The sequence below is a fragment of the Lepidochelys kempii genome, chromosome 23, assembly GCF_965140265.1.
Source record: "Lepidochelys kempii isolate rLepKem1 chromosome 23, rLepKem1.hap2, whole genome shotgun sequence".
In the NCBI taxonomy this organism is placed as follows: Eukaryota; Metazoa; Chordata; order Testudines; family Cheloniidae; genus Lepidochelys; species Lepidochelys kempii.
The window spans coordinates 14,838,465-14,862,475 of record NC_133278.1 but is presented as its reverse complement, the minus strand read 5'-3'; the positions used below and the strand labels follow the sequence as shown (position 1 = coordinate 14,862,475).

The 24,011-nt window shown below is 64.5% G+C and overlaps 2 protein-coding genes and 2 non-coding genes across 4 annotated transcripts; 2 read left to right on the top strand and 2 right to left on the bottom strand.

Moving 5' to 3' along the window:
• Nucleotides 1–92: 92 nt before the first annotated feature.
• On the bottom strand, nt 93–10,235 carry LOC140902326 (rho guanine nucleotide exchange factor 3-like). Its single transcript, XM_073322299.1, is given in 14 exon segments — nt 93–768; nt 1,034–1,070; nt 1,072–1,203; nt 1,737–1,907; nt 2,464–2,721; nt 3,176–3,252; nt 3,446–3,542; nt 4,774–4,836; nt 5,246–5,398; nt 5,625–5,729; nt 7,067–7,138; nt 7,567–7,624; nt 8,282–8,443; nt 10,151–10,235. Coding segments are annotated over 13 exon segments (1,452 nt in total). The 5' UTR covers nt 8,317–8,443; nt 10,151–10,235; the 3' UTR covers nt 93–574.
• A 14-nt stretch (nt 10,236–10,249) lies between these two features.
• On the bottom strand, nt 10,250–17,929 carry LOC140902327 (adiponectin receptor protein 1-like). Its single transcript, XM_073322300.1, is given in 9 exon segments — nt 10,250–11,167; nt 11,477–11,670; nt 11,979–12,166; nt 12,636–12,822; nt 13,740–13,911; nt 17,083–17,235; nt 17,337–17,408; nt 17,410–17,534; nt 17,857–17,929. Coding segments are annotated over 9 exon segments (1,245 nt in total). The 5' UTR covers nt 17,882–17,929; the 3' UTR covers nt 10,250–11,038.
• Nucleotides 17,930–19,684: 1,755 nt separating this feature from the next.
• On the top strand, nt 19,685–19,756 carry TRNAE-UUC (transfer RNA glutamic acid (anticodon UUC)). Its single transcript has one exon. It is a non-coding gene; the product is annotated as a tRNA-Glu (tRNA).
• A 291-nt stretch (nt 19,757–20,047) lies between these two features.
• Nucleotides 20,048–20,119, top strand: TRNAE-UUC (transfer RNA glutamic acid (anticodon UUC)). Its single transcript has one exon. It is a non-coding gene; the product is annotated as a tRNA-Glu (tRNA).
• The last annotated feature ends 3,892 nt before the right edge of the window (nt 20,120–24,011 follow it).

The window sequence follows — 24,011 nt, the reverse complement described above, 5'->3', positions numbered from 1 at the left end:
CCCTCCTCCCGCCGTGGCTCCACCCCTCCCATAGGCCCCACCCCCAGTGTAGGGGGACCCAGTGTCCCCCCTCTGGCCCCTCCCCCGGGGGCAGGCAGGGACCCCTCCCCCATGACAGGCACAGCTGGGGGGGGGCAGCTCGGGGTGACTCCCTCGGCTGGCAGCAGCAGTAGCCTGTTACCCGGCTGGGGGACACACAGAGGAATCGGGGCCCGGCCGCGACCATCACAGGTTTATTGGCAGCTGGTCACAGAAAGGCCAGTGGGGGCACAGGGCAGGGGGACACGCAAGGGCCCCCCGCAGAGGGGCAGCCCCTGGCCCCCCCACTCCCACTCCAGGGCGGCCAAGGGGCACCTTCGTCTTCCAGCCGCGGGAGGGGAGACGGCCCGGGAGCAGCCCACGCGGGGTTAAGGCCCTGGGCCGCAATAAATACGGGAGCGGGGGGCGGACCCAGGAGTCCGGGGAGAGATGGAGAAAGACGAATCTGGCTCGGCGGGACGGAGGGACCCGGGCGTCCGGACGGCTCAGCTCTCAGCTCCGCGTGCCGGTGACCTGGAGCCGGGGGGAGCCCGGCTCAGGTGTGCTCCATGGGGGGGTCGCAGTCCAGGCGCAGGGCGGCCAGGGGCCCCAGGCTGCCGTCGAGCTCCGGGGGCGGGCGGGCGGCCAGGGCCTGGCGCAGGCGGCTCAACCACTGCTGCTTGTCGAAGGCGTCGGCCGCCTGCAGCGTGTGGGCCCGGGCCCCGGCGCTGACCCGCAGGCAGCTCCTGCCTGGGGGGGAAGGGAGGGCAGGGGGGTCAAAGCGGGGGGCTGCCCCGCTACCAGCCAGCCCCAGCCCCTAGCCCCCCATCCCAGTCAGCCCCTCCCCAGTTAGACTGTCCCTCGCTTGCCCCCCACCCAAGCCAGTCCCCCCCCCCCCAAGCTGGCCCCCCACCCCAACCAGCTCCAGCCTCCAGCAGCAGGCGTCAACCTGGGGGGCAGGGATCCCAGTGGGGGATGGGCTAGGGGAATCCCAGCAGAGCAGGGGGGCACCTACCGCGCTCACGCAGGGCCCCCCCAAGCCGGGCCCCCCCCGTCAGGCAGGTCCTGCACCTCCAGCTGGCCGACGGGCAGGGGGGGCCCCTGGAGCTGGAAGACGACCTGCTCCCCCTGCAGGACGGGCCGGGTCAGCACCAGCGCCTCCTGGAACAGGAACACATGCAGCCTCTGCAGGGAGAGGGGGGTCAGGACACCTGGGTTCCTGCCCCGGCTCCGGCAGGGGAGTGGGCTCTAGTGGTTAGAGCGGGGAGGGAGGGGCGTGGAGCCAGGACTCCTGGGTTCTCTCGCTGTAACCCAAGCTTGGAGATAGTTTCCCCGACCCCTGGCACCCCACAATGCCCAGCCCCTGGGCACCTGCCAGTGCCCACCCCCTGCCCCCAACCCCCTGCTGTGCCCCATCCTATGGCAACCCCAGACCCTGCCCCCCAGTGCTCGGCCTCTGCCCCCCCAGTGCCCAGCCTCCTGCCCCTCAGTGCCCCACCCTATGGCAACCCCAGCCCCCTGCCCCCCAGTGCCCAACCTCCTGCCCCCTGGCACCCTCCCAGCGCTCAGCCCCCCAGCACACCCCAGCGCCCCACCCTATGGCGACCCCAGTGCCCAGCCCCCTGCCCCCCAGTCCCCCTGCCCAGCTCCCCACGGCACCATGCCGCCTAGCGCCCAGCCCTGGCTGAGGGGAGGCGGCCACGGTGGGAGGCTGGTACCTGCCCCTTGCTGTTGCGGAGGTCCCCGTGGCAGAGCAGCAGGCTGGAGCAGTCGATGCCGGGGTGCCGGGGAGCCCCCTCGGGGTAGCTCAGCCGTTGCTGGTAGAAGCGGCACTCGGCCTCCCCCGTCTTCCTGTTGATCAGCCCCACCAGGTCCTGGGCCAGCGCCACCTGCCCCCCATGGGTCACTGGTCAGCGGGGTCCTCGCCTGTCCTGCGGGGTGCTCGGGGACCCTCTGCCCCCCACACTGTGCTACCCCCTCCCTGCGGGGCACATGGGGACCCTCTGCCCCCCCCACGGTGCTACCCCCTCCCTGCGGGGCACATGGGCACCCTCTGCCCCCCCCACGGTGCTACCCCCTCCCTGCGGGGCACATGGGGACCCTCTGCCCCCCCCACGGTGCTACCCCCCTCCCTGCGGGGCGCATGGGCACCCTCTGTCCCCCCCCACGGTGCTACCCCCTCCCTGCGGGGCGCATGGGCACCCTCTGTCCCCCCCCACGGTGCTACCCCCTCCCTGCGGGGCGCATGGGCACCCTCTGTCCCCCCCCACGGTGCTACCCCCTCCCTGCGGGGCGCATGGGCACCCTCTGTCCCCCCCCACCTTGCTACCCCCTCCCTGTGGGGCGCATGGGCACCCTCTGCCCCCACCTCCCCCTCTTTGTGGTATTAACCAACCCCTCGCAGTGGGAGGGGGTCCCGTCCCTCCCCCGTGCCCTGGCTCTCACCGCCCGCTGCAGGGGCGCCTGGTCGGGGTGCTCGGGGGGCGTCTGGCGCAGCACCTCCCGCAGCAGCAGGGGGTACTTGACCAGGCGGCTGCGGGGCAGGTCCAGGAAGCTCCAAAGCTCCAGCTTGCGGCTGAAGGCCGACTCCTGGCACAGGCGCAGGAATTCCCCCACCGCCGGCTCCTGCTTGCGGCGGTCCAGCCGCGCCTTGGCCCACACCTGGTGGCAGCAGTAGGATTCGTAGGCCCGCAGCCCGGGCAGCTGTGGGGGGGAGACGCCAAGAGAGGGGGAGCGCTGGGGTGTGGGGCTGCCGTTCCTGATACCCGCACACACCAGGCCAGGGGTCCCCGTCCCCCCTCCTGTGGGGCCACATTCCCCGCTCCCAGGCTGGGCTGGGGGGTCCAGTTACACCTCCCCCTCCCCAGACACTACACAAAGCCCCACTGCCCAGCCGGGGGAACCCCTCCCCCCACCCTCTTCCCTCCTGGGGGGGGGGTCTCCCCATTCCTGGTTCCCCACCCTCCCTCATTTCCTCCTGCCCCTCCCCAGTATTCCCCACCTCCTTCCCTCAAACCCCTTGTCCTTCCCCTTGGCCCCCCATGTCCATCCTCCTCCCCATAGCTCCACTCCCAACCCCATGCTCCCCCCTCCTAACATCCCCAGCCCCATAAATGTCACCCCCCCATTGACCCCAGCCTCTCCCCCCAGCCCTTACCCAGTCCAGCAGGGTGGGTCCCAGCTCAGGCACCGTCCCGTCCTCCTGCCTCAGACCCAGCAGCCGCCCCAGCAAGTCTGCAAAAGGGGGGGGTCAGTGCAGGGATCAGGCCGTAGGGCGAGCAGCCTCCTGCGGGGGCGCCAGGACGGGGGGAAATAGCGGCAAAGTGGACTCCCCCCCACCCCCCACCCATGGGGCAGGGAGCCTCCCCCGCACCCAGCCGGTGTCGCGCTGCCCCCCAGTGGCGCCCGGCGGAATTGCAGCCTGTACCTTCGTGCAGCGGCGCCAGGGAATCCAGGGTCCCGAAGATCTCGCGCAGCTCGGCCTCGGGCAGGATGGCCAGCGTCAGCATCGGCTCGTAGTAGTTCTGCAAGGGGCAGGGGGTGAGCGTGCCCACCACAGCCCCCCAAATCCCTCTGCAGCACAGCGCCCCCCGCTTCTTCCACTGTCCAGTGCCCCCCACAGCCCCCCAAATCCCCCACAGCACAGCGCCCCCCACAGCCCCCCAAATCCCTCTGCAGCACAGCGCCCCCTGCTTCTTCCACTGTCCAGTGCCCCCCACAGCCCCCCAAATCCCCCACAGCACAGCACCCCCCACAGCCCCCCAAATCCCTCCACAGCACAGCGCCCCCCGCTTTCTCCCACTGCCCAGCGCCCCCCACAGCCCCCCCAATTCCCCCACAGCACAGCGCCCCCCACAGCCCCCCAAATCCCTCCACAGCACAGCACCCCCTGCTTCCTCCCACTGCCCAGCGCCCCCCACAGCCCCCCCAATTCCCCCACAGCACAGCGCCCCCCACAGCCCTCCCAATTCCCCCACAGCACAGCACCCCCCGCTTCCTCCCACTGCCCAGCGCCCCCCACAGCCCCCCCAATTCCCCCACAGCACAGCGCCCCCCACAGCCCCCCAAATCCCTCCACAGCACAGCACCCCCCGCTTCCTCCCACTGCCCAGCGCCCCCCACAGCCCCCCCAATTCCCCCACAGCACAGCGCCCCCCACAGCCCTCCCAATTCCCCCACAGCACAGCACCCCCTGCTTCTTCCACTGTCCAGTGCCCCCCACAGCCCCCCAAATCCCCCACAGCACAGCGCCCCCCACAGCCCCCCAAATCCCTCCACAGCACAGCACCCCCCGCTTCCTCCCACTGCCCAGCGCCCCCCACAGCCCTCCCAATTCCCCCACAGCACAGTGGCCCCCACAGTCCCCCAATTTCCCACCACAGCCCAGCGCCCCCCACAGCCCCCCAAATCCCTCTGCAGCAGAGCCCCCCTGCTTCGTCCCGCTGCCCACAACCCCCCTCTGCCCCCCAATCCCCTGCTGCACAGAACCCCCTACTGAGCCCCCCGCTTTGCCCCACAGCACAGTGGCCCCCCTAACAGAGCACCCCCTGCTGAGCCTCCCACAACGCTGAGCCCCTCTCTGCCCCCCGCTGGGACCCCACCTCCCAGCACCATAGCCCAGCAGCATAGCACCAGCCCCCCCGAGCCCCCCCCTGCTTCCCCCGCAGCACAGTGCACCCTGCTGAGCCCCCCACTTCACCCTGCTGGGACCCCACCCCCCAGCACCGCTCATCTAGCGGGGGGGGGGGGAGGTACCTTCTTCACCAGGTTCAAATCTGCCACCAGTTGCTGCTCCCCCTGCATCAGCTCGAAGATCACCTGGGGAGGGAGGGTCAGGGTCAGGCTAAGCCCGCAGATACCCCCGTGGTACCCCCCGACCCTGCTCCCCGGCCTGGCTCCTCCCTCCCCATCTGACTCCTCCCGCACCTGCTCCCAGGCCCACCCCTGCCTGGCTCCTCCCCCAGCCCCAGCCCCGCCCCCAGCCTGGCTCCTCCCCCACCTTGCTCTATGCCCCGCCCCTGGCTGACTCCTCCCCCACCTGCTCCCAGCCCTGCCCTTAGCTCCTCCCCACCTTACTCCATGCCCCGCCCCTAGCCTGGCTCCTCCCCCACCGTGTTTCATGCCCCACCCCCAGCCTCGCTACTCCTCCAGCTCCTTCATGCCCCACTCCCCAGGCTCCTCCCCTTGCCTGCTGGCCCCGCCTCCTGTGCCTGGCCCCGCCCCTCACCTCCTGGCGTTTCACCTCACGGGCCGAGAGCTCCTCACTGACCCGATCGAAGGTCTCGCTCCAGAGTTTGCTGCTGCGGCGCCGGCAGCCCCCAGCCCGGGGAGGCGGGATGTAGCCTGGGGGGCGGGGCTCCGTCTTGAAGCTGATGGACCTCTGGGGTGTGAGGGGGCAGGATGGACAGTGATTGGCTGAGAGTGGAATACGGACCCCGCCCCCCTTCACCCATCTCCCAGGGTGCCCCCTCCCGCCCAGCCCCGCATCCCCATCCTCAGGGGACCCCCCCATCTCACCCCCTCCCTCTGCTGGAAGGGGCTGGCGACAGCCCTGCTCTGTGTGTCCTGGCCCCCATAGTGCCGGGATGAGGGGGATCCCTGGGTACCTGGATCGACTGGCTCAGGCGTTTCAGGGGTGTCACCTTGGCCGAGGGGGGCCCCGGGGCCGACAGGGTCTTGGCGACAGGTTTCACCCGCTTGGTGCAGGGCTCCTGGGGAGGAAAGCGGTGGGGGGGGGCATCACCAGGCCCGGCTCAGTACTGGGGGGGCTGGACCCAGACAATGGGCCCCTGGGAACTATTTATAGACCCGGCTTCCTGCCACCAGCAAACAATCCAGGGGCTTCCGGGCAGGAAAAGAGAGAAACAGACCAGCCTTGGTGTATCCCCCCTGCCCCCCAGCTCCTCCGGTGCCCCTCACTCCTGATCCTCAGCCCCTGCTAGCCCAGCCCTGGTGTATCCCCCATGCCTGCTGGTGCCCCTCACTCCCGGCTAGCCCAGCCCTGGGCTCCCCCCAGCTCTACCGGTGTCCCTCACTCCCGACCCACAGCCCCTGCTAGTCCAGCCCTGGTAAATCCCCCCTGCCCCCCGTCTGCGGGTGCCCCTCACTCCTGACCCGCAGCCCCCGGCTAGCCCAGCCCTGCGGGTGCCCCTCACTCCTGACCCGCAGCCCCCGGCTAGCCCAGCCCTGCGGGTGCCCCTCACTCCTGACCCGCAGCCCCCGGCTAGCCCAGCCCTGCCGGTGCCCCTCACTCCTGACCCGCAGCCCCCGGCTAGCCCAGCCCTGCGGATGCCCCTCACTCCTGACCCGCAGCCCCCGGCTAGCCCAGCCCTGCGGGTGCCCCTCACTCCTGACCCGCAGCCCCCGGCTAGCCCAGCCCTGCGGGTGCCCCTCACTCCTGACCCGCAGCCCCTGCTAGTCCAGCCCTGGTAAATCCCCCCTGCCCCCTGTCTGCGGGTGCCCCTCACTCCTGACCCGCAGCCCCCGGCTAGCCCAGCCCAGCCCTGCGGGTGCCCCTCACTGCTGACCCGCAGCCCCCTGCCGGCTGAGCCCTGGGCTCCCCACTGCAGGGCATGGGGAAGGGGTCATGGAGGGGATGGGGGAGGGTCCCACTGTGACACCACGTCTGTCTGCTCAGCCAATCTGCTGTCAAGGAGATGCCCCCCACTCCACGCCTCAGCCAATTGCAGAGCGGGGTGAGGACCTCTCCCCTATGTACAGGACCCTTCTCCCTGCAGCCAATCACCACGCCCCGTTCCTCCAGTCACGCCCCCTGCCATAGCACAACCAACCACAGAGAAACTCCGCACCCCTGCCAGCAAGCTGACCACACCCACTAGCCAAAGAAGCCCCGCCTACCGCTACGATTTAAAGGGGCCAGGCCAGAATTCAACCATCCCCACGTGTGTGGGGGTGTGTGTGTGGGGGGGAGAATCAGTGGGAATGAAGGGGGACAGCGTGGGGGGAAGAGCTACTAGTGGGCAGATAAGGATAAAATGACGGGGAGCTAGTCGGGGGAGGGTCTGTCCTGGCAGAGGGAGGGTCTCACCTTGTCATCAGAGGTCTGGGGCTCAGGCCCCTGCTGCCCCATGCCAGGCACCCCCTGCTGCTTCCGTTTCTTCTGCCAGAGAGAGGGGGGGTCAGAGCCAGATTCAGGGGGACCCTGCCCCATCTCCCAGACCCCCATCCCCACGGCCACCCCATCCCATCTCCCAGACCCCCTGTCTCCGTCCCCACAGCCACCCCGCCCCACCCCATCTCCCAGACCTCCTGTGCCCATTCCCACGGCCACCCCACCCCAGATTTCCCACCCCTAGACACCCCACCCCACCCCCAGATCTCCCAGACCCCCTGTTCCCATCCCCACAGCCACCCCGCCCCATTTCCCAGACCGTCTGTCACCATCCCCTCAGCCCTCCCATCTCCCAGACCCCCATCCCCACAGTTACCCTACCCCATCTCCCAGAACCCCTGTCTCTGTCCCCATGGCCACTCCACCCACACCCCAAAGCTCCAACGTCCACTCCAGCCTTGCCCTCCCCCACTCACCCCCGAGCCCTCAGACAGGGACCCTGAGGTCTGGGATCGCTCCCGATGCACCGGGGACCTGCAAACACACCGGGAAGGGGGTTACAAGAATGGGGTGCTGTGAGCTTCCTTCCAGCAGTGCAATGGGCACCCACAGACCCTGCTCCCCTGGGGTGCTGCGAGCTTCCTTCCAGCAGTGCTGTGGGGACACATCAAGAATGACATCCCCCAACAAACTTATCTGAAGTTTGGTGCTACGTTATGGGGAACTGTAATTCCCCTGGCTACCCCGGATGTCGCGAGCCTGGGGAGGCGCAAAATGGGGTGAGTTATTCTGGGCTGTGTTGGAGCAGGGGGGGGCTGAGAGCCAGGACTCCCGGGTTCTCTCCCCAGCTCTGGGAGGGGAGTGGGGTCTACTGGGTTAGAGCAGCGGGGGCTGGGAGCCAGGACTCCTGGGTTCTCTCCCCAGCTCTGGGAGGGGAGTGGGGTCTACTGGTCAGAGCAGGAGGGGCTGGGAACCAGGATGCCTGGGTTCTCTCCCCAGCTTGGGGAGGGGAGTGGGGTCTCCTGAGTTACAGGAGAAGTCAGTGCCCCTTTTCTGTGCCTCAGTTGCCCCTGGGAGGTGACAATCTGGAATCCCCTGCTCTGTGCAGCATCCGCCCCTGTCTTTGTGGGGTGAGGAAGGTGCAGGATTTGGTACATTTCCCTCCCCCCCATCCCCCGGTGACCCTCTTACCATGATTCCTGCTCCGCCAGCCCCTCCTCATCCATGGTCACTCAGCGCATCCCTGGGCCCCCCTGCACCTGCCGCCTGCTCCCCTCGGCCCCCCAGGGCGCGGGTGGCTCGACACCAAGTCCCCGAAGCCAAGAGGCACTTCCGTCCCTGTGGTTTCCTGCGCTAGGGGAGGCGGGGGGGGGCAGTTCCTGTGTTTGTAGCGATTGCACCAAGGGTGCTGGCCCCACATTGCCCCGCCCAATGGCGCCCCCCAGTGCCCGGCCCTGCCTGCCAGGGGAGAGCACTCCCTGCCCAGCCCCCTACATGGCTCCCTGCCCCCCAGCACCCCCCACCGCCTGGCCCTGCCTGCCAAGGGAGAGCACCCCCTGCCCAGCCCCCTCGCCCTGCTGCATGGCGCCCCGGCTTCGTTCTGCAGCTTGGGCAGGAGACAACCGCCTCCGTGATGCTCACCCACTTCCTTCCACCTCTCACTCCCCTCCAGGCAGGTCAGCCACAGACACGAAACAGACTACAGATGCAGGTTCTCTGCAGCAGTGCCCACTCCCTGCACAGAGACGGTTGGCCTGGCGCTTAGATGCAGCCACCTCTGGGGTGGGGCAGCTGGCGACCAGCTGCACATAACACAGCAAAAGGACAGGTGGGTCTCCCAGCGTTGAGATGCAGCCACCTCTGGGGCGGGGCAGCTGGGAACTGCTGCACATAAAGCCGCCCAAGGTCTGCCGTGCAGACTCCAGCCAGGCCGGGGGCCAGGAGAGAACTTATTTTCCTTATAATGTTTCCAGCTTCTAGGAATTTATTACAATAGCCAGGAAAAAAAAAATAACCAGGCTATGAAAAGCAACAGGGCTCTGGGGTGGCTCTGAGACATGGCTGGGGAAGGGTGGGGGGCACAGCTGTGCTTTGACTTGGTACCGTGCTGGGGGGGCCTGGCAGATGTGTTCCCCCATCTCCACAGCAACCCCACTGGGTGGCGTCCCTTTGCCCCAGACAGCCACCTCCTTCCCGCACTGCCCTATGCCCCACCTGCCCCACTCTGCAAATCCCCCCGCATTGCCCCAAGTCCCCCATATCCTGATCCACAGCTCCCCAAAGCCCCCTACCCCGCCCTCCAGTTCTCCACCCTGTCTTTGTTCCATGCCCCCTCTCTGGTGCTCCCCTAGGTGCTGGCGAGAGCTGGGGCTCCACAGCATGGATGGAATGGCACCAAGCCCACCACCAGACCCCACTCCCCTCCCCCAGCCGTGGAGAGAACCCAGGAGTCCCAGATCCCAGCCCCTGGCTCTAACCCACCAGACCCCACTCCCCTCCCCCAGCTGGGGAGAGAACCCAGGAGTCCTGGCTCCCAGGCCCCCCTCCCTGCTCTAACCACTAGCCCCCACTCCCCTCCCCCAGCCGTGGAGAGAACCCAGGAGTCCCAGATCCCAGCCCCTGGCTCTAACCCACCAGACCCCACTCCCCTCCCCCAGCTGGGGAGAGAACCCAGGAGTCCTGGCTCCCAGGCCTGTCCCCAGTCACTCAGGCTGGCTTGGGGCAAGCAGGGGAGAGAATATTTCGGGATCAACCCCACCCCCTGAGCAACTCTTAAAGGGGCAGGAGTTCTTCTCTGCCCCCCCCTCCGCCCGCCCCCGCCCCAGTCCTCCACAAACAAGAACTACACGCCTTTCCAAGAGGGGACACGCCCAAGTTTCTTAAAGGGCCAGAGACTGAGAAATTGGGGTGGGAGATTAAGCTAAAAATAGGTGCAGTGAGTTGCTAAATACCACCCCCCCCCACAGTGCAACAGGGGAAAAATATGGGGCAGGCACAACAAAAATATTAGGTAATGTCCCCTTTAAAAGAAGCCACGCCCCCTTGGCTTGATTGGCCCACCCAAAGTGGGATGGATCAGTCTGTGTCATAGGGCCACGCCTCCCACGTTGCGATTGGTCAGTTAGTGATCGCAGTAACATCTCCATGGTGCGATTGGTTGGTTACTGTGTAACATCACAAGTCCATGGCATGAGTGGTTGGTTGGTGTCTGAGGCCACACCCCATGTGGTGTGATTCGTTGGTCAGAGTCTTAGGTCACGCCCCATTTGGGGCAATTGGTCAGTCAGGATCAGCTATCACTACTCCATGGTCTGATTGGTTGGTCAGGGTCCAAGGCCACACTCCTAGTGGGCCAATTGGTCAGTTGTCATCTGAGGGCCCGCCTTCTGTCATGTGATCGGCTGCTGGAGGACAGGCTTGGTTGGCGAGTGAGGCCCTGAATCCAGTGCTGCGATTGGTCAGTTGGTGTTAAAGGCGGCAACCTCCCCTGGCGTGATTGACTGGTTGAGGCTGGGATTGGTTGGTCGGTGCCGGAGGCCACGCCTCCCGTGGCAGCTCTCCTCCACTGGCATCTGAGGCCACATCCTCTGGGTGGATCTGGTCGCTCGGCACCCGGGGCCAGGCCACATCCTCTGGGTGGATCTGGTCGCTCGGCACCCGGGGCCAGGCCCCCCGGGGTGGGATCTGGTCGCTCGGCACCCGGGGCCAGGCCCCCCGGGGTGGGATCTGGTCGCTCGGCACCCGGGGCCAGGCCCCCCGGGGTGGGATCTGGTCGCTCGGCACCCGGGGCCAGGCCCCCCGGGGTGGGATCTGGTCGCTCGGCACCCGGGGCCAGGCCCCCCGGGGTGGGATCTGGTCGCTCGGCACCCGGGGCCACGTCCCCCGGGGTGGGATCTGGTCGCCCGGGGCCAGGCCCCCCGGGGCGGGATCCAGTGGGTCCGGGGGGGGTCACAGCACAGTGCTCTTGGTGCAGGTGCCCCCCAGTGAAGAGCGGAAGGCCTGGAGCTGGGAGACCCCGTGGAGGTGGACGCCGGCGCCCGCCACCACCAGCACGTGGAAGATCTGGTGGGAGTGGAACTGCGGGGAGGGGGGGAGAAAGGGGGAGGGGTGAGCCTGGCTCCGCCCACCTCCCCTGGCAGGAGCAAACCAGGCCCCGCCCCCCTCCCTGGGCACCCACCTCCCCCAGGATGGGGGTAAGGATCAGCCCTGCCCCACCCAGGGCACGGGTTAGGGACACACAGAGCCTGGAGCAAGGCTGCGGAGAGAACCCAGGCATCCAGGCTCCCAGCCCCACTCTGCTCTGACCACTAGACCCCCCTCCCCTCCCAGCCCCGGGAGAGAACCCAGGCGTCCGGGCTCCCAGCAGGCTGTGCAGGGGGGACTCACCCAGATGTCGCACTTGCCGGGGAAGAAGCGCTCGGGCACGCGGGCGGCGTACACCACCGCGCCCAGGATGTAGAGCAGCGCCATGAGGAAGAGCCAGCCCATCTGCCCGGCCGTCACCGCCCGCACCGGCCCCTCGGCCAGCATGAAGTGCAGGGTGGGCACCAGCCCGCTGAGCCCCAGACCCAGAAACACGCCTGCCGCCAGGCAGAGAGAGGGGTCAGGGTGCGTGCCCGCCTCCAAGTGCCCCCTGTGCCCGACCCACAGCCCCCACTGCCAGCGGCCCCCGGTGCCCTGCGCCCACTGCCAGCGGCCCCCGGTGCCCTGCGCCCACTGCCAGCCCATGCCCAGCCCCCTGCCCTCCCAGCCCCCCTCTTTGTCCAGCCACCCCCTGCCCCCACTGCCAGCCCCCGGCCACCTCCTGTGCCCAGCCCCTTATCCCACTGCCAGCACCCTGTGCCCTGCCCCCTGCCCCAGGGCCAGCCCCTCCAATCCAGGCGCTCACCTGCCCGCACGGCGCGGTACTGGGGTGTGGCGAAATGGTCCCACTGGGACACGGTGATGGCTGTGACCCCCAGCGCGCAGACGATGATGAGGTAGATGAGCTGGGGCTGGGGCGAGCAGTAGAAGGAGTAATACAGCCAGGGCACGAAGCTGCCCACGATCAGCAGTGTGATGCCCGAGTAATCCAGCCTGCGGGGACAGCAGACATGACTCCCCTCCCAGAGCTGGGGAGAGAACCCAGGAGTCCTGGCTCCCAGGCCCGGCACTGCTCTAACCCACCAGACCCCGCTCCCCTCCCAGAACCAGAGAGAGAACCAAGGAGTCCTGGCTGCTCCCCGTTCTAACCACTAGGCCCCACTCCCCTCCCAGAGCCAGGGAAAGAACCCAGGAGACCTAGCTGCCACCCCCCCGCTCTAACCACTAGGCCCCACTCCCCTCCCAGAGCCAGGGAAAGAACCCAGGAGACCTGGCTGCCCCCCATCTCCCCGCTCTAACCACTAGACCTCACTCCCCTCCCAGAGCTGGGGAGAGATCTAAAAATTCCTGGCTCCCAGCCCCGACCGGGCCACCCCAGATTCCACTTCCTTTCCTGATTGGTGGCTAGAAGAACCCAGGCGTCCGGCCTGGCAGTGCCTCGCCCCCGGGGCTGGGTGCTCACTTGGAGAAGGTGCGGGACACTCTCTCCGAGTGGCAGTACACCGTGTGGAAGAGGCAGGAGAAGCAGAGGCAGAGGGTGGCCCCCAGGAAAAACGTCCCGAAGACGACCCGCTCCTGGACGGGGGCCCTGTAATTCATGTTGGGGCTGAACATGTAGCCAATGCCCAAGACGAGGAAGAAGAGGGCGCCTGTAATGGGAGGAGAGGAGAGTCCAAATGCAACCACCTCTGGGGCAGGGCAGCTGGGGAACAGCCGCACATAACGCCACATGGGGACAGCTCGCCTGGCGCTGAGATGTTGTCACGGAGTCCCCGGGCGATGCTCTGGAACTGCTCCCCATGAAGCCAGTCAGGACTTTGGGGAAGTCTCCTCTCTGGGAGCAGCCTATCTGCAGGACACACAGCTCACACGGCTTCCACCTTCCTGGGTCTGACCTCGGAGCATTCAGCCTCCTCTGCCCCTCCGTGCGCTTCCCCCAGCGAGTCCGCCCAGGCAGGGTCCTGGGGAAGCCAGAGGGTCCTGCCCCCCAACTCCGCAGTCAGACGGGACTCTCAGCCAGCCAGTAACACAGAGGTTTATTAGACGACAGGAACATGGTCTAACACAGAACTTGTAGGTGCAGAGAACAGGACCCCTCAGCTGGGTCCATTTTGGGGGGCAGGGAGCCAGACAACCACGTCTGCCCTTCACTCCATGTCCCAGCCAGCCCCAAAACTGAAACTCCCTCCAGCCCCCCCTCCTCTGGGCTTTGTCCCTTTCCCGGGCCAGGAGGTCACCTGATCCCTTTGTTCTCCAACCCTTTAGCTCTCACCTGGCAGGGGGGAAGGGCCCAGGCCATCAGTGGCCAGGAAACAAGGTGTCGGCCATTCTCTGTGTCCAGACCCCTGCACACACCTGCCCTCTAGGGCTCTGCAACGATCATACACCCTTACCCCACCCCCTAGAGACTTAAGAACTGCCTAGGGGAAACTGAGGCACTCCCACACTATTCAGAGGAAACATTAAGAACAGTCCCACTTCGCCACAGATGTGCCCATCGAAAACACAGCTGGAGCATCCCTGCTGAGCCCTCCCCGCCGCCTCCGGACGCCTGGGTCCCACTGACCAATGAGGTGTGTCCAGATGTTGCCGGTCTCCGTGTGCAGGCGGAAGATGCTGCGGAAGCAGGCGCGGAAGGAAGGCATGGGCGGGCGGTGCCCGTGGAGAAGGAAGTCGTTGTCCTTCAGCCAGTCGGGCAGCACATCGTGCGGGAAGACCCTCCAGCGCCCCTCCCACACCTGCAGAGAGAGCCGGGATAGAACCCAGGAGTCCTGGCTCCCAGCCCCCACCCCCACTTTAACCACTAGACCCTTCCTGCCCCTCCCAGAGCTGGGGACAGAACCCAGGAGTCCTGGCACCCAGCCCTGCCCCCGCCTCGCTCTAACCACTAGACCAATGGTGGGCAAACGATGGCCCGGGGGCTGCATCTGGCCCTCCCAACGTTTTAATTTGGCCCTCGAGCTCCCACCGGGAAGTGGGGGTCTGGGGCTTGCCCTGCTCCAGCTGGGAAGCAGAGTTGGGGTCTTGCCCCATTCCGCACGGCTCCTGGTAGCAACAGCACATCCCCGCCTCCAGCTCCTGTGCGTAAGTGCAGCCAGGGGGCTCCGCATGCTGTCCCCACCAGAAGCGCCACCCCACAGCTCCCATTGGCCTGGAATCACAGCCAATGGGAGCTGCAGGGGCGGTGCCTGTGGACAGGGCAATGCGGAGAGCTGCCTGGCCATGCCTCCATGTAGGAGCCAGAGTTGGGGACATACCACTGTTTCCGGGACCTGATTGAGGTAAACCTGCCCCCCTGGCCCCTCCCGTGCCCCAACCCCCTGCCCCAGCCCTGATCCCCCTCCGGCCCTCCGAACCCCTCATCCCCACCCTCACCCCAGAGCCCACACCCCCAGCCAGAGCCCACCCACCCCCTAACCCTCAATTTCATGAGCATTCATGGCCTGCCATACAATTTCCATACCCAGATGTGGCCCTCAGGCCAAAACGTTTGCCCTCCCCTGCACTAGACCCGCCCCCCGCCCCTCCCAGAGTTGGGGAGAGAACCCAGGAGTCCTGGCTCCCAGCCCCGGGCAGCTGCTTGCCTTTCTCCAGACCTCGTCCTCCTCAGTGCTGGTGCCGGCGTCTCTGGTTGCTTTCCTGTCCCTGCTCCCCATGGTCCGGTGGGGCCGGCTGGGCCCAAGCGCCGAGCCCGGTGGGGCTGGGGATCGTGCTGCCACCAAACCCCAACCCCTTTGCCCCCCTCCGGCCCTGCCGATCAATCCCCTCCCCTGGCTCTGGGGTGGGCCCTGGCATGGCCGGGCAGAGACCCGAGGAGGGTCCTGCCACCAGGGGTAGCTGGGATGCTGTCATGGGCAGGCTCAGGGAAGCCAGGCAGCATGGCTGGGCTGCTGAGGTCACAATGCCCCCTGCCAGCCCACTGTGCCACGTCCTGAGCCCCTGCGGGCAGCTGGCCCATGGGCAGGCACAGGGCCTGGCCAGGACACCCCGAGCCCCCAGGCGGCCCCTACTGGCCCAGGGGAACGGGACAGGTGGGGATGGAGGGGCTGCAGAGCTGGAGAGAGACTGGAGATGCTGAGAGGTGCGGGGGTAAGAGGAGGGACGGCATCCGCATGGATGGATGGATTTGCAGGCATGCTCAGGGATGGAGAGACGGATGGAGGGATGGACAGGAATGCCCAGTGATGGATGGACAGATGGATAGACAGACGGACGGGAATGCCCAGTGATGGATGGACGGACAGATGGACAGGAACTCCCAGTGGTGGATGGACAGATGGATGGACGGATGGATGGATAGATGGACGAGTGTCCAATGATGGATTGATGGATGGACAGATGGACGGGAATGCCCAGTGAGGGATGGACGGATGGATGGATGGATGGGAACGCACAGTGATGGATGGATGGACAGATGGATGGGAACGCCAGTGATGGATGGACGGATGGACGGATGGACAGACAGACGGGAACGTCCAGTGATGGATGGATGGACGGATGGACAGGAATGCCCAGTGATGAATGGACGGACGGATGGACAGATGGACGGGAACGTCTAGAGATGGATGGACAGACGTATGGATGGGAACGCCCAGTGGTGGATGGATGGATGGATGAACAGATGGATGGGAATGCCCAGTGATAGATGGACGGACGGATGGACAGACGGATGGGAATGCCCAGTGAGGGATGGACGGATGGCTGGATGGGAATGCCCAGTGATGGATGGATGGACAGATGGACGGGAAAGCCCAGTGATGGATGGATGGACGGATGGACAGACGGACGGGAAAGCCCAGTGATGGATGGACGGACGGATGGACAGACGGACGGGAAAGCCCAGTGATGGATGGACGGACAGATGGACAGACGGACGGGAACGCCCAGTGATGGATGGATGGACGGATGAACAGATGGACGGGAACGCCTAGAGATGGATGGACAGACGTATGGATGGGAACGCCCAGTGGTGGATGGACGGATGGATGGACAGATGGATGGGAATGCCCAGTGATAGATGGACGGACGGATGGACAGATGGATGGGAATGCCCAGTGGTGGATGGACGGATGGATGGATGGGAAACTCCCAGTGATGAATGGATGAACAGATGGACGGGAACGCCCAGTGATGAATGGACGGATGGATGGACACATGGACAGGAATGCCCAGTGATGAATGGATGGACAGATGGACAGGAACGCCCAGTGATTAATGGACGGACGTATGGATGGGAACGCCCAGTGATGGATGGACGGACGGATGGACAGATGGATGGGAATGCCCAGTGATGGATAGACTGACGGATGGACAGATGGACGGGAGTGTCCAGTGATGGATGAATGGGTGGACGGACAGATGGACAGATGGATGGGAACGCCCAGTGATCAATGGACAGATGGATGGACAGATGGATGGGAACGCTCAGTGATGAATGGATGGACGGATGGACAGGAACACCCAATAGTGGACAGATGGACAGATGGACGGGAATGCCAAATGACAAAGGGGGAGATGGACAGACAGACGGACATGCTCACAGACGAAGAGCTCAGGCAGTAGGAGGGGCCCTCCCAGAACAACTCCTCCCCTCCCCTCCCCATCCTCTGCTGCACAGTGTCATCCCCACATGGACGGGGAGCAGGGGAGCAGGCCCCACATCGCTACATCTAGGGGCCCCGTGCTGGGCTTTCCCCAAACCACCCCCAAACTCGTGACCCACACCCCTGGCACCGGAACAGAGAGAGCACAAACATGGTACAACTGACTGGGCATAGCTGTGTAGGAGTCCTGGCTCCCAGCCCCCCCGCTCTAACCACTAGACATCACTCCCCTCCCAGAGCTGGGGAGAGAACCCTGGAGTCCTGGCTCCCAGCCCCTCCCCCCAACCACTGCTCCATGCCACTTACCTTAAAGACAAACTCCTCCATCCTCCCCATGGCTTGCTGGGCCTGGAGCGGCAGTGTGAGGACTCGCATGGGGTCCGCATCGTCTGGCTCCTCAGCTCCCCACTGCACAGCGGCCCCCCAGCCCGCCGGCTCGGCCCCTACCTCCGCCCCCTGCTGGAGAGAAGGGCCGAGATCAACCGAGGCAGCGGCTCCCATCCAGCCCGAGGATGGGGGGCTGGGTGGATCTAGGGGTCGCCAACTAGCCCCATGCTCACCTGGCTAGTGTCCTCCCCCAGCAGGGGTCCCATCTCTGCCAGCGCCTCTGGCCCGCCACATATGGGGCCACCTCCTGTGCGGACGCCAGAGGAGAAAGGGGGAGCCAGGGGAGGGTCCCAGCCTTTGCTGCTGCCTCCCCCCCAGGCCCACAGCCCAGTTCAGATTCTCCTGCCTGCCCGCCTCATGGTCCCGTCGGTCTGGGCGGGAGGGGGAAGCAGAGCATGAGCCCCTGGGTCTACCCAGAGCCCCCCATTGAGCCCGCCCCCAGTGCCCTCACCCCCCACGGCCTCCTGCCCCCAGTGCCCCACCCAGAACCTCCCATGTCCCAGCCCCCCACCAGCCCCCAATCCTCCCACACTGCATCCCAGTCCCACCAGCCCCCCACCCACCTTTCAAGCCCCGATCGCAGCCCCGCAACCTCCCACCCACTATCCTCCCGGTAGCCCCCACATATCCCAGCCCCACACTACCCTTAGAGCCCCCCCCCCGCCCCAGTCTCTCAAAGCTGTTCCAGCGCACCTGCTTCCCAGGTTACTCCCCACATCCCTGTGCTCCACTGCCCCACACCACACCCTATGGCCCTGGGTCCCCAACTCCCACAGTCTACATCCAACCCCCATCAGCCCCAGCCTTCCCTTCCCTTCCAGAACCACCTCCACGCCCCGGTCAGACCCCCTCCTCACCCCCAGCCCCCCCATCTCAGGCCCCCAGTCTGCCCCTGCCTCCAGCCCCCCACTTTCCCCATCCCCCTGCCTCCAGCTCCCATCATCCCACCTACTCAGCCCCCCTCCCTCATCCTCCCACCTACCCCATCCCCCCATCTCAGACCCCCTGCCTCCCCTTGGCACATCCCCAAAAGCTCTTAGGCCCCCACCCCCCCACCAGGGCCCCATCTCAGGCCCCCAGCTTCCCCACCCCCTTGCTTCCAGCCCCCCAACAGGGCCTCAGTCTCCAATCCCCTGTTTCCAATCCCCATCCTCCCACCAGGCCCCCATCCCCTGTCTCAGGACCCCAGCCCCCACCAGGCCCCAACCTCCCATCCCCCTGCCCCCAGGCCCCCAGCTCTCTGCCCTATATCTGCCCCCCCATCTCTCTGCCCCCCCCCTCACCCAGCAGCCCTGGAAGCAGCAGCAGCCAGAACCCAATCCCCGCCCCTCTGCCCGACGTCCTCCTCTGATTGGCCCTGGTGCCCGTCTGTCAGGGATAACTTCCCTTGGCCGCGTCCCCGCCCACCCCCTTTTCTTTTTGCCATTGCCATGGCAACGCTGAAAGGGCCCGGAGCACAGAAACGGGGGGGTGGGGGGGTGAAGGGAGAGTAAAGATGGATCAATCCCTTTGCACGGGGGTCACATCCCTTCGCACAGGGGTCATGTCCCTTTTCACAGAGGCCAGAGCCCTTTGCACGGGGGTCACATCCCTTCGCATGGGGGCCAGGGTCCTTTGCTTGGGGGTCACGTCCCTTCACACGGGGGCCAGGGTCCTTTGCTTGGGGGCCACGTCCCTTCACACGGGGGCCAGGGTCCTTTGCTTGGGGGTCACGTCCCTTCACACGGGGGCCAGGGTCCTTTGCTTGGGGGTCACGTCCCTTCACACGGGGGCCAGGGTCCTTTGCTTGGGGGCCACGTCCCTTCACACGGGGGCCAGGGTCCTTTGCTTGGGGGTCACGTCCCTTCACACGGGGGCCAGGGTCCTTTGCTTGGGGGTCACGTCCCTTCACACGGGGGTCACGTCCCTTCGCTTGGGGGTCATGTCCCTTCGCACGGGGGACAGGGCCCTTCACATGGGGATCACAAACCTTTGCACAGGGGCCAGGGCCCTTTGCTCAGGGGTCACGTCCCTTCGCATGGGGGACACGTCCCTTTGCACGGGGGACAGAGCCCTTTGCTCGGGGGTCACATCCCTTCGCACGGGGGCCAGGGTCCTTTGCTCGGGGGTCACGTCCCTTCACACGGGGGTCACGTCCCTTCGCTCGGGGGTCACGTCCCTTCGCACTGGGGCCAGGGCCCTTTGCTCGGGGGTCACATCACTTTGCACAGGGGCCAGGGCCCTTTGCTCGGGGGTCACATCCCTTTGCACGGGGGCCAGGGCCCTTTGCACAGAGCTGGAGCCTTTCACATGGGGGCCAGGGCCCTTCGCACGGGGGTGACGTCCCTTAGCACGGGGGCCGGGTTGTGCCCCCTACGCGTGTCACCCTTTTCCATGGGGCCTCCTTGCAATGGGGCTGCTCCAGCCTCAGAGGAAGGATTGAGCCCTGGCAGGAGGCGCAGGCTGGAAATCCGGCATGATGCTGAGAGGGGGTGTGTGAACGCATCACTTGTGCCTGTGTGCAGGGCTTTCCCCCAGCACCTCCCATATGGTCTAGCGGTCAGGATTCCTGGTTTTCACCCAGGCGGCCCGGGTTCGACTCCCGGTATGGGAACAGCCGTGGTTTTTTTTTTCAGTTTTTTTTCCCTCCCCCCCCTTGCAGGCAGGAGCTCAGAGGCCGGCTCCGCTTCCGCTCTGGTTTCACTGGGGGTGGGGGAATGATCCTCGGGCCGGCGGGGTGGGGCACGGAGGCCTTGCGGGGCGAGGGATGGGCGGAGAGGAGCCGAGAGTTGTGGGGCTGCCCCATGGTGGGGTGGGGTCTCTCCCGAGCTCCCCCGCTAGGTGGCGCTACAGTGCCCCACGGCCGCTCCTCAGGCCAGCTCCAACAGAGGGAGCAGCAGCTCAGTCCCACATGGTCTAGCGGTTAGGATTCCTGGTTTTCACCCAGGCGGCCCGGGTTCGACTCCCGGTGTGGGAAAGAGGAAAAGTTCTTTTGCTCAGAGGGGAGAAAAGAGAACCTCAGACTCCCGCCCTTCCCCTTCCAGAACCCAGGAGTCCTGGCGCCCCTGCTCTAACCCACGAGACCCCACTCCCCTCCTCGAGTCCAGGGAGAGGACCCAGGAGTCCTGGCTCCCACCCGCTCTAACCGCTAGACCCCACTCCCCTCCCACCAAGTTGTCAAGTGCTCATTTGAAAACAAACAAACAAACAAACACATGCATTGATTCAGGAAGCCAAATCAGCTGCAAATCCCGACCCTAGGGCTAGGGGCTGCTGCAGCCTCAGTGATGAAACTGCTGCATACCCCTGCCCTCCCGCTGCCATCCCTGAGCTAGGCAGCGCCCCACCTTGGGGCAGGTGGGAGCTGGCACCCCCTAGAGGGGAAAGTCTCCTTGTTCTGAGCCAGCTGATGCCAAGACACTTTTTGTATCTTCCTTCTAGATTTTTCCTACAGCGAAATGTTTCTATTTATCCCTGTTGGCCAGATATTTAGCAGGAGGGTCAGTAAAGGAACCTTAATGACCCAGCCGGAGCAGCGGATATAAAACCACAGGAGGCCACTGGCATGTCGGACGCATTTTAGACCCCACAGCAGCCTCGGAAAGGGATCCAGGACAACAGTCTTGTCTTCACAGCCTCTTGCAAATTACTGAACAGCTCAGCATGGGGGCGTTTCCCCGCCCGAGAGCTGGCTGCATCTCACTACCAGGCGACCTATCCCCATGCGATGTTATGCTCAGCTGTTCCCTAGCTGCCGTGCCCCAGAGCTGGCTGCATCTCAGCACCAGGCGAGCCCTCCTTTTTATCCACAAGCGCAGGGACAACCTGTGTGCTCACGTCTGACCTTGAGCTCCTGGGGAGTGACGGATGGGCTGGTTTGGAAGCCAAGATGCTTCGTCAGGTGCAATTAGATGCAGAGCGTGATGCTGTCCCTGCCAGCCTCCGACGGGGCTGACCTACTTAACCTCCTGAAGGCTGACGCAGAGACAGCAAGTCCTGTCCAGATTCCCGACAGGCCCTGAGCCAAGCATGCCTGGAATAACCCCGTCCCTTCACGGCCAACTTTCCACAGCTTGCCAGCCTCGTGTGCTGCCGCAGTGCGGCTGTTCCCCTGCTGCTCCACCCCAGAGGTGGCTGCATCTCAGTGCCACACGGGGATAGTGCTCCTGGTTCCAAGATACCACCTCCTCTGGAAGGGGCATGGGGTTAGAGCAGGGGGCTGGGAGTCGTGACTCATGAGTTCTCCCCCAGCTTTGGGAGGGGAGTGGGTTGGAATGAGGGGGGCTTGGAATCAGAACTCCTGGGTTCTCTCCCAGCTCTGGGAGGAGAGCAGGATCTAGTGGGTTGGAATGGGGCTGGGGATCAGGACATCTGGGTTCTCTCCCTGGCTTGGGGAGTGGGGTCTAGTGGGTTGGAAAGGGGGGGGGGTTGGGAGCCAGGACTCCTGGGTTCTCTCCTCAAATGCAGCCAGCGCAGCATCATTACTGAGCGCTGCAGGACAGACAGGCCTGTGCTCGAGTTAACAGCACCTGTTGGGAAGACTCCTCCCCTGACAACATGGGGCAAACGGGAGCTACCGACCCCCGGCCTCCACTCAAACACGCAGCCTGCTCCCGCTCATTACAGTGTACACCCCAACTCCAGCTACCACAGGCTGACTTGATTCCGAGGCGGGGAACAAATATTTAATAAGGGGCCCGTCAGTTCAGCAGCAGGAGGTCAAAGCTAGGCAAAGTCAGCCTGGGAATAAGGCACCAGTGTTTAACGGGGAGAGCCGTGAACCATCGGGACAATCGACCAAGAGTCGTGATTGATTCTCTGTCACTGGCTGCTGGGCTGTTTTTCTAAACACTCGGCCCTAGGACTAATTGGGGGGCAGTTCTCCAGCCTGTGGGATACAGGGGGGCAGACAGGATGCTCATTATGGTCCCTTCTGGCCTGAGGATCTGTGAATCTCGTAAGAGCTTTGTAAGATTGGAGAGCTTTTTAGTACCAAATTTCTGTCCCCCACGCAGGTACTGGGTTCAAGTCACCCCTTCTCCTTCTCTTTGTTCAGCCAACTAGACTGAGCTGCTGGCGTCTCTCACTCTCAGGCAGGGTTTCTAACCCGTTCATCATCCTTGTAGCTCTTCTCTGACCCCTCCCTGACTGATCAACGTCCTTCCTGAATTGTGGGCACCAGAACAGGATGCAGGACCCCAGCAGCTGCCGCACCAGGGCCAAAGCCAGAGGGAATATCACCCCTGCTCTAACTCGAGGTTCCCCTCTTTACACATTGGCTTTTCTTTTTTTTTTTGCTTCAGAGCAACTTTTCTTTCTGAAACGTCAGTTAATTGACCAGCAAAAACATTTAAAAAAAAAAAGAAAAAAAGCTCGGAATTGAAAGGAAACATTTTGATGCACCCACCCTGGACTGGCTTTGAGATCTTCGGCTCCCGAAAGTTTGCAGGATTCTCAGCTCTTCCTCCTGAGCCAGGATGGGGACCTTGTTAGGTTGTGCTTAGAAAACATTTCACTCTGACAAGCCCTGCGATGGACACAGTTATACCAGTATGAAGCTGTCCTTTGCGGGGAACGCTCCTTTGCAGAGTAATCAACTGTTGGGAATTGAAGCCACGTTTAAAAACAGGGCTCGGGGGCTTTTTTCCGCAATGTGACCCGAGAGATTTTTCTCCAATTGTTCCCTTTGCCAAGTCTGTAGCTCCCCGATTCGGGGTGGGGAGTGTCCCAAAAGAAGTGCATTGATTGGGTCAGGATTTGCTAGCCCTTCCTCAAAATTTGCTAGCCCCTTCGGAAAATGTACTTCTGGCTTTCGGAAATTGCTAATCCAAGGCTGGACAGGACCATTAGATCAGCCCTGGCTAGTCCCAGCTGGCAAATCTCATCCAGTCTGGAGCCCAGTGACTTAGACCAAAGCATTTGAGGCCTCAGGAGACAGCAGAGAATGGGAGAGACGGTGGTACCAACTGTGACTGATGTCCCTGCAATTTATGGCAGAAATTGATTAGTTTAGATCTGCCCTGGCCAGATGAAACCAGCAGGAGATCTGAGCCCTGTGCTGCAGGGTAGGTGTCTGCCCTGGGGGGAAATTCCTTCCTGCCCCCAAACCTGGCGACCCTGTGAGTCAGACCCACCAGCCACGCATCTAGACAAAGGGTTCTCTGGAGTGGTTCAGAGAGCACTGTCCCATCTCTAACTGTGGAGAATCTCTGGTGCTTCAGAGGAAGGTGACTACACAACTCAGAAGTCATCTGGGCAAGCGGGCATCGGGAGGGAGGAACCTTCCCGACCCATGCAGCCCTGAGATTGGATTGGAGTCAATTATCTGAATGCTGAGCAGCGCGGGGGATGAACAGAGGCCAATCCTGTTCCCTCCGTGAAGGTTGGGGATGGACAGGGGTGGCCCAGATTGCCAGACTTTGCTGCCCCATGCCTCAGTTTTCCCGTCTGCAAACTGGGGCTAATCCCTCCCCTGGAGGTGTGGGTGGAGCCTTTCCGGTGCCTTTTCGTCAGGAGAAGAGCTGAAAAGAGATGGGGAGGAAGGAAGGAAGGAGTGGGAATGTTAGGGCAAAAGCCCTATGCATCAGTGCAATTGCTGGGATCTGAAGATCGGACTTGAGGTCAGGCCTTGTGCCACTGGCCACGCAGCCGTGCACAATTCACCCGGCTGCACGGGATCGGCAATCACCCCACAGAGGTCTTTGGGACCCAGACTAAAGCCGTAGAACATCTGGCATCACGGGCCCTCGCTGGCCGAGCGCGCAGTGGTTGTTGAATGTAAGGGAATCTGGAAATCAGAGGCAGACGCTTGGAATTGGGAGGAAAAGGGTGGTGTGGCTGGACACAGGGAAATCGACAGCGGGCAATGG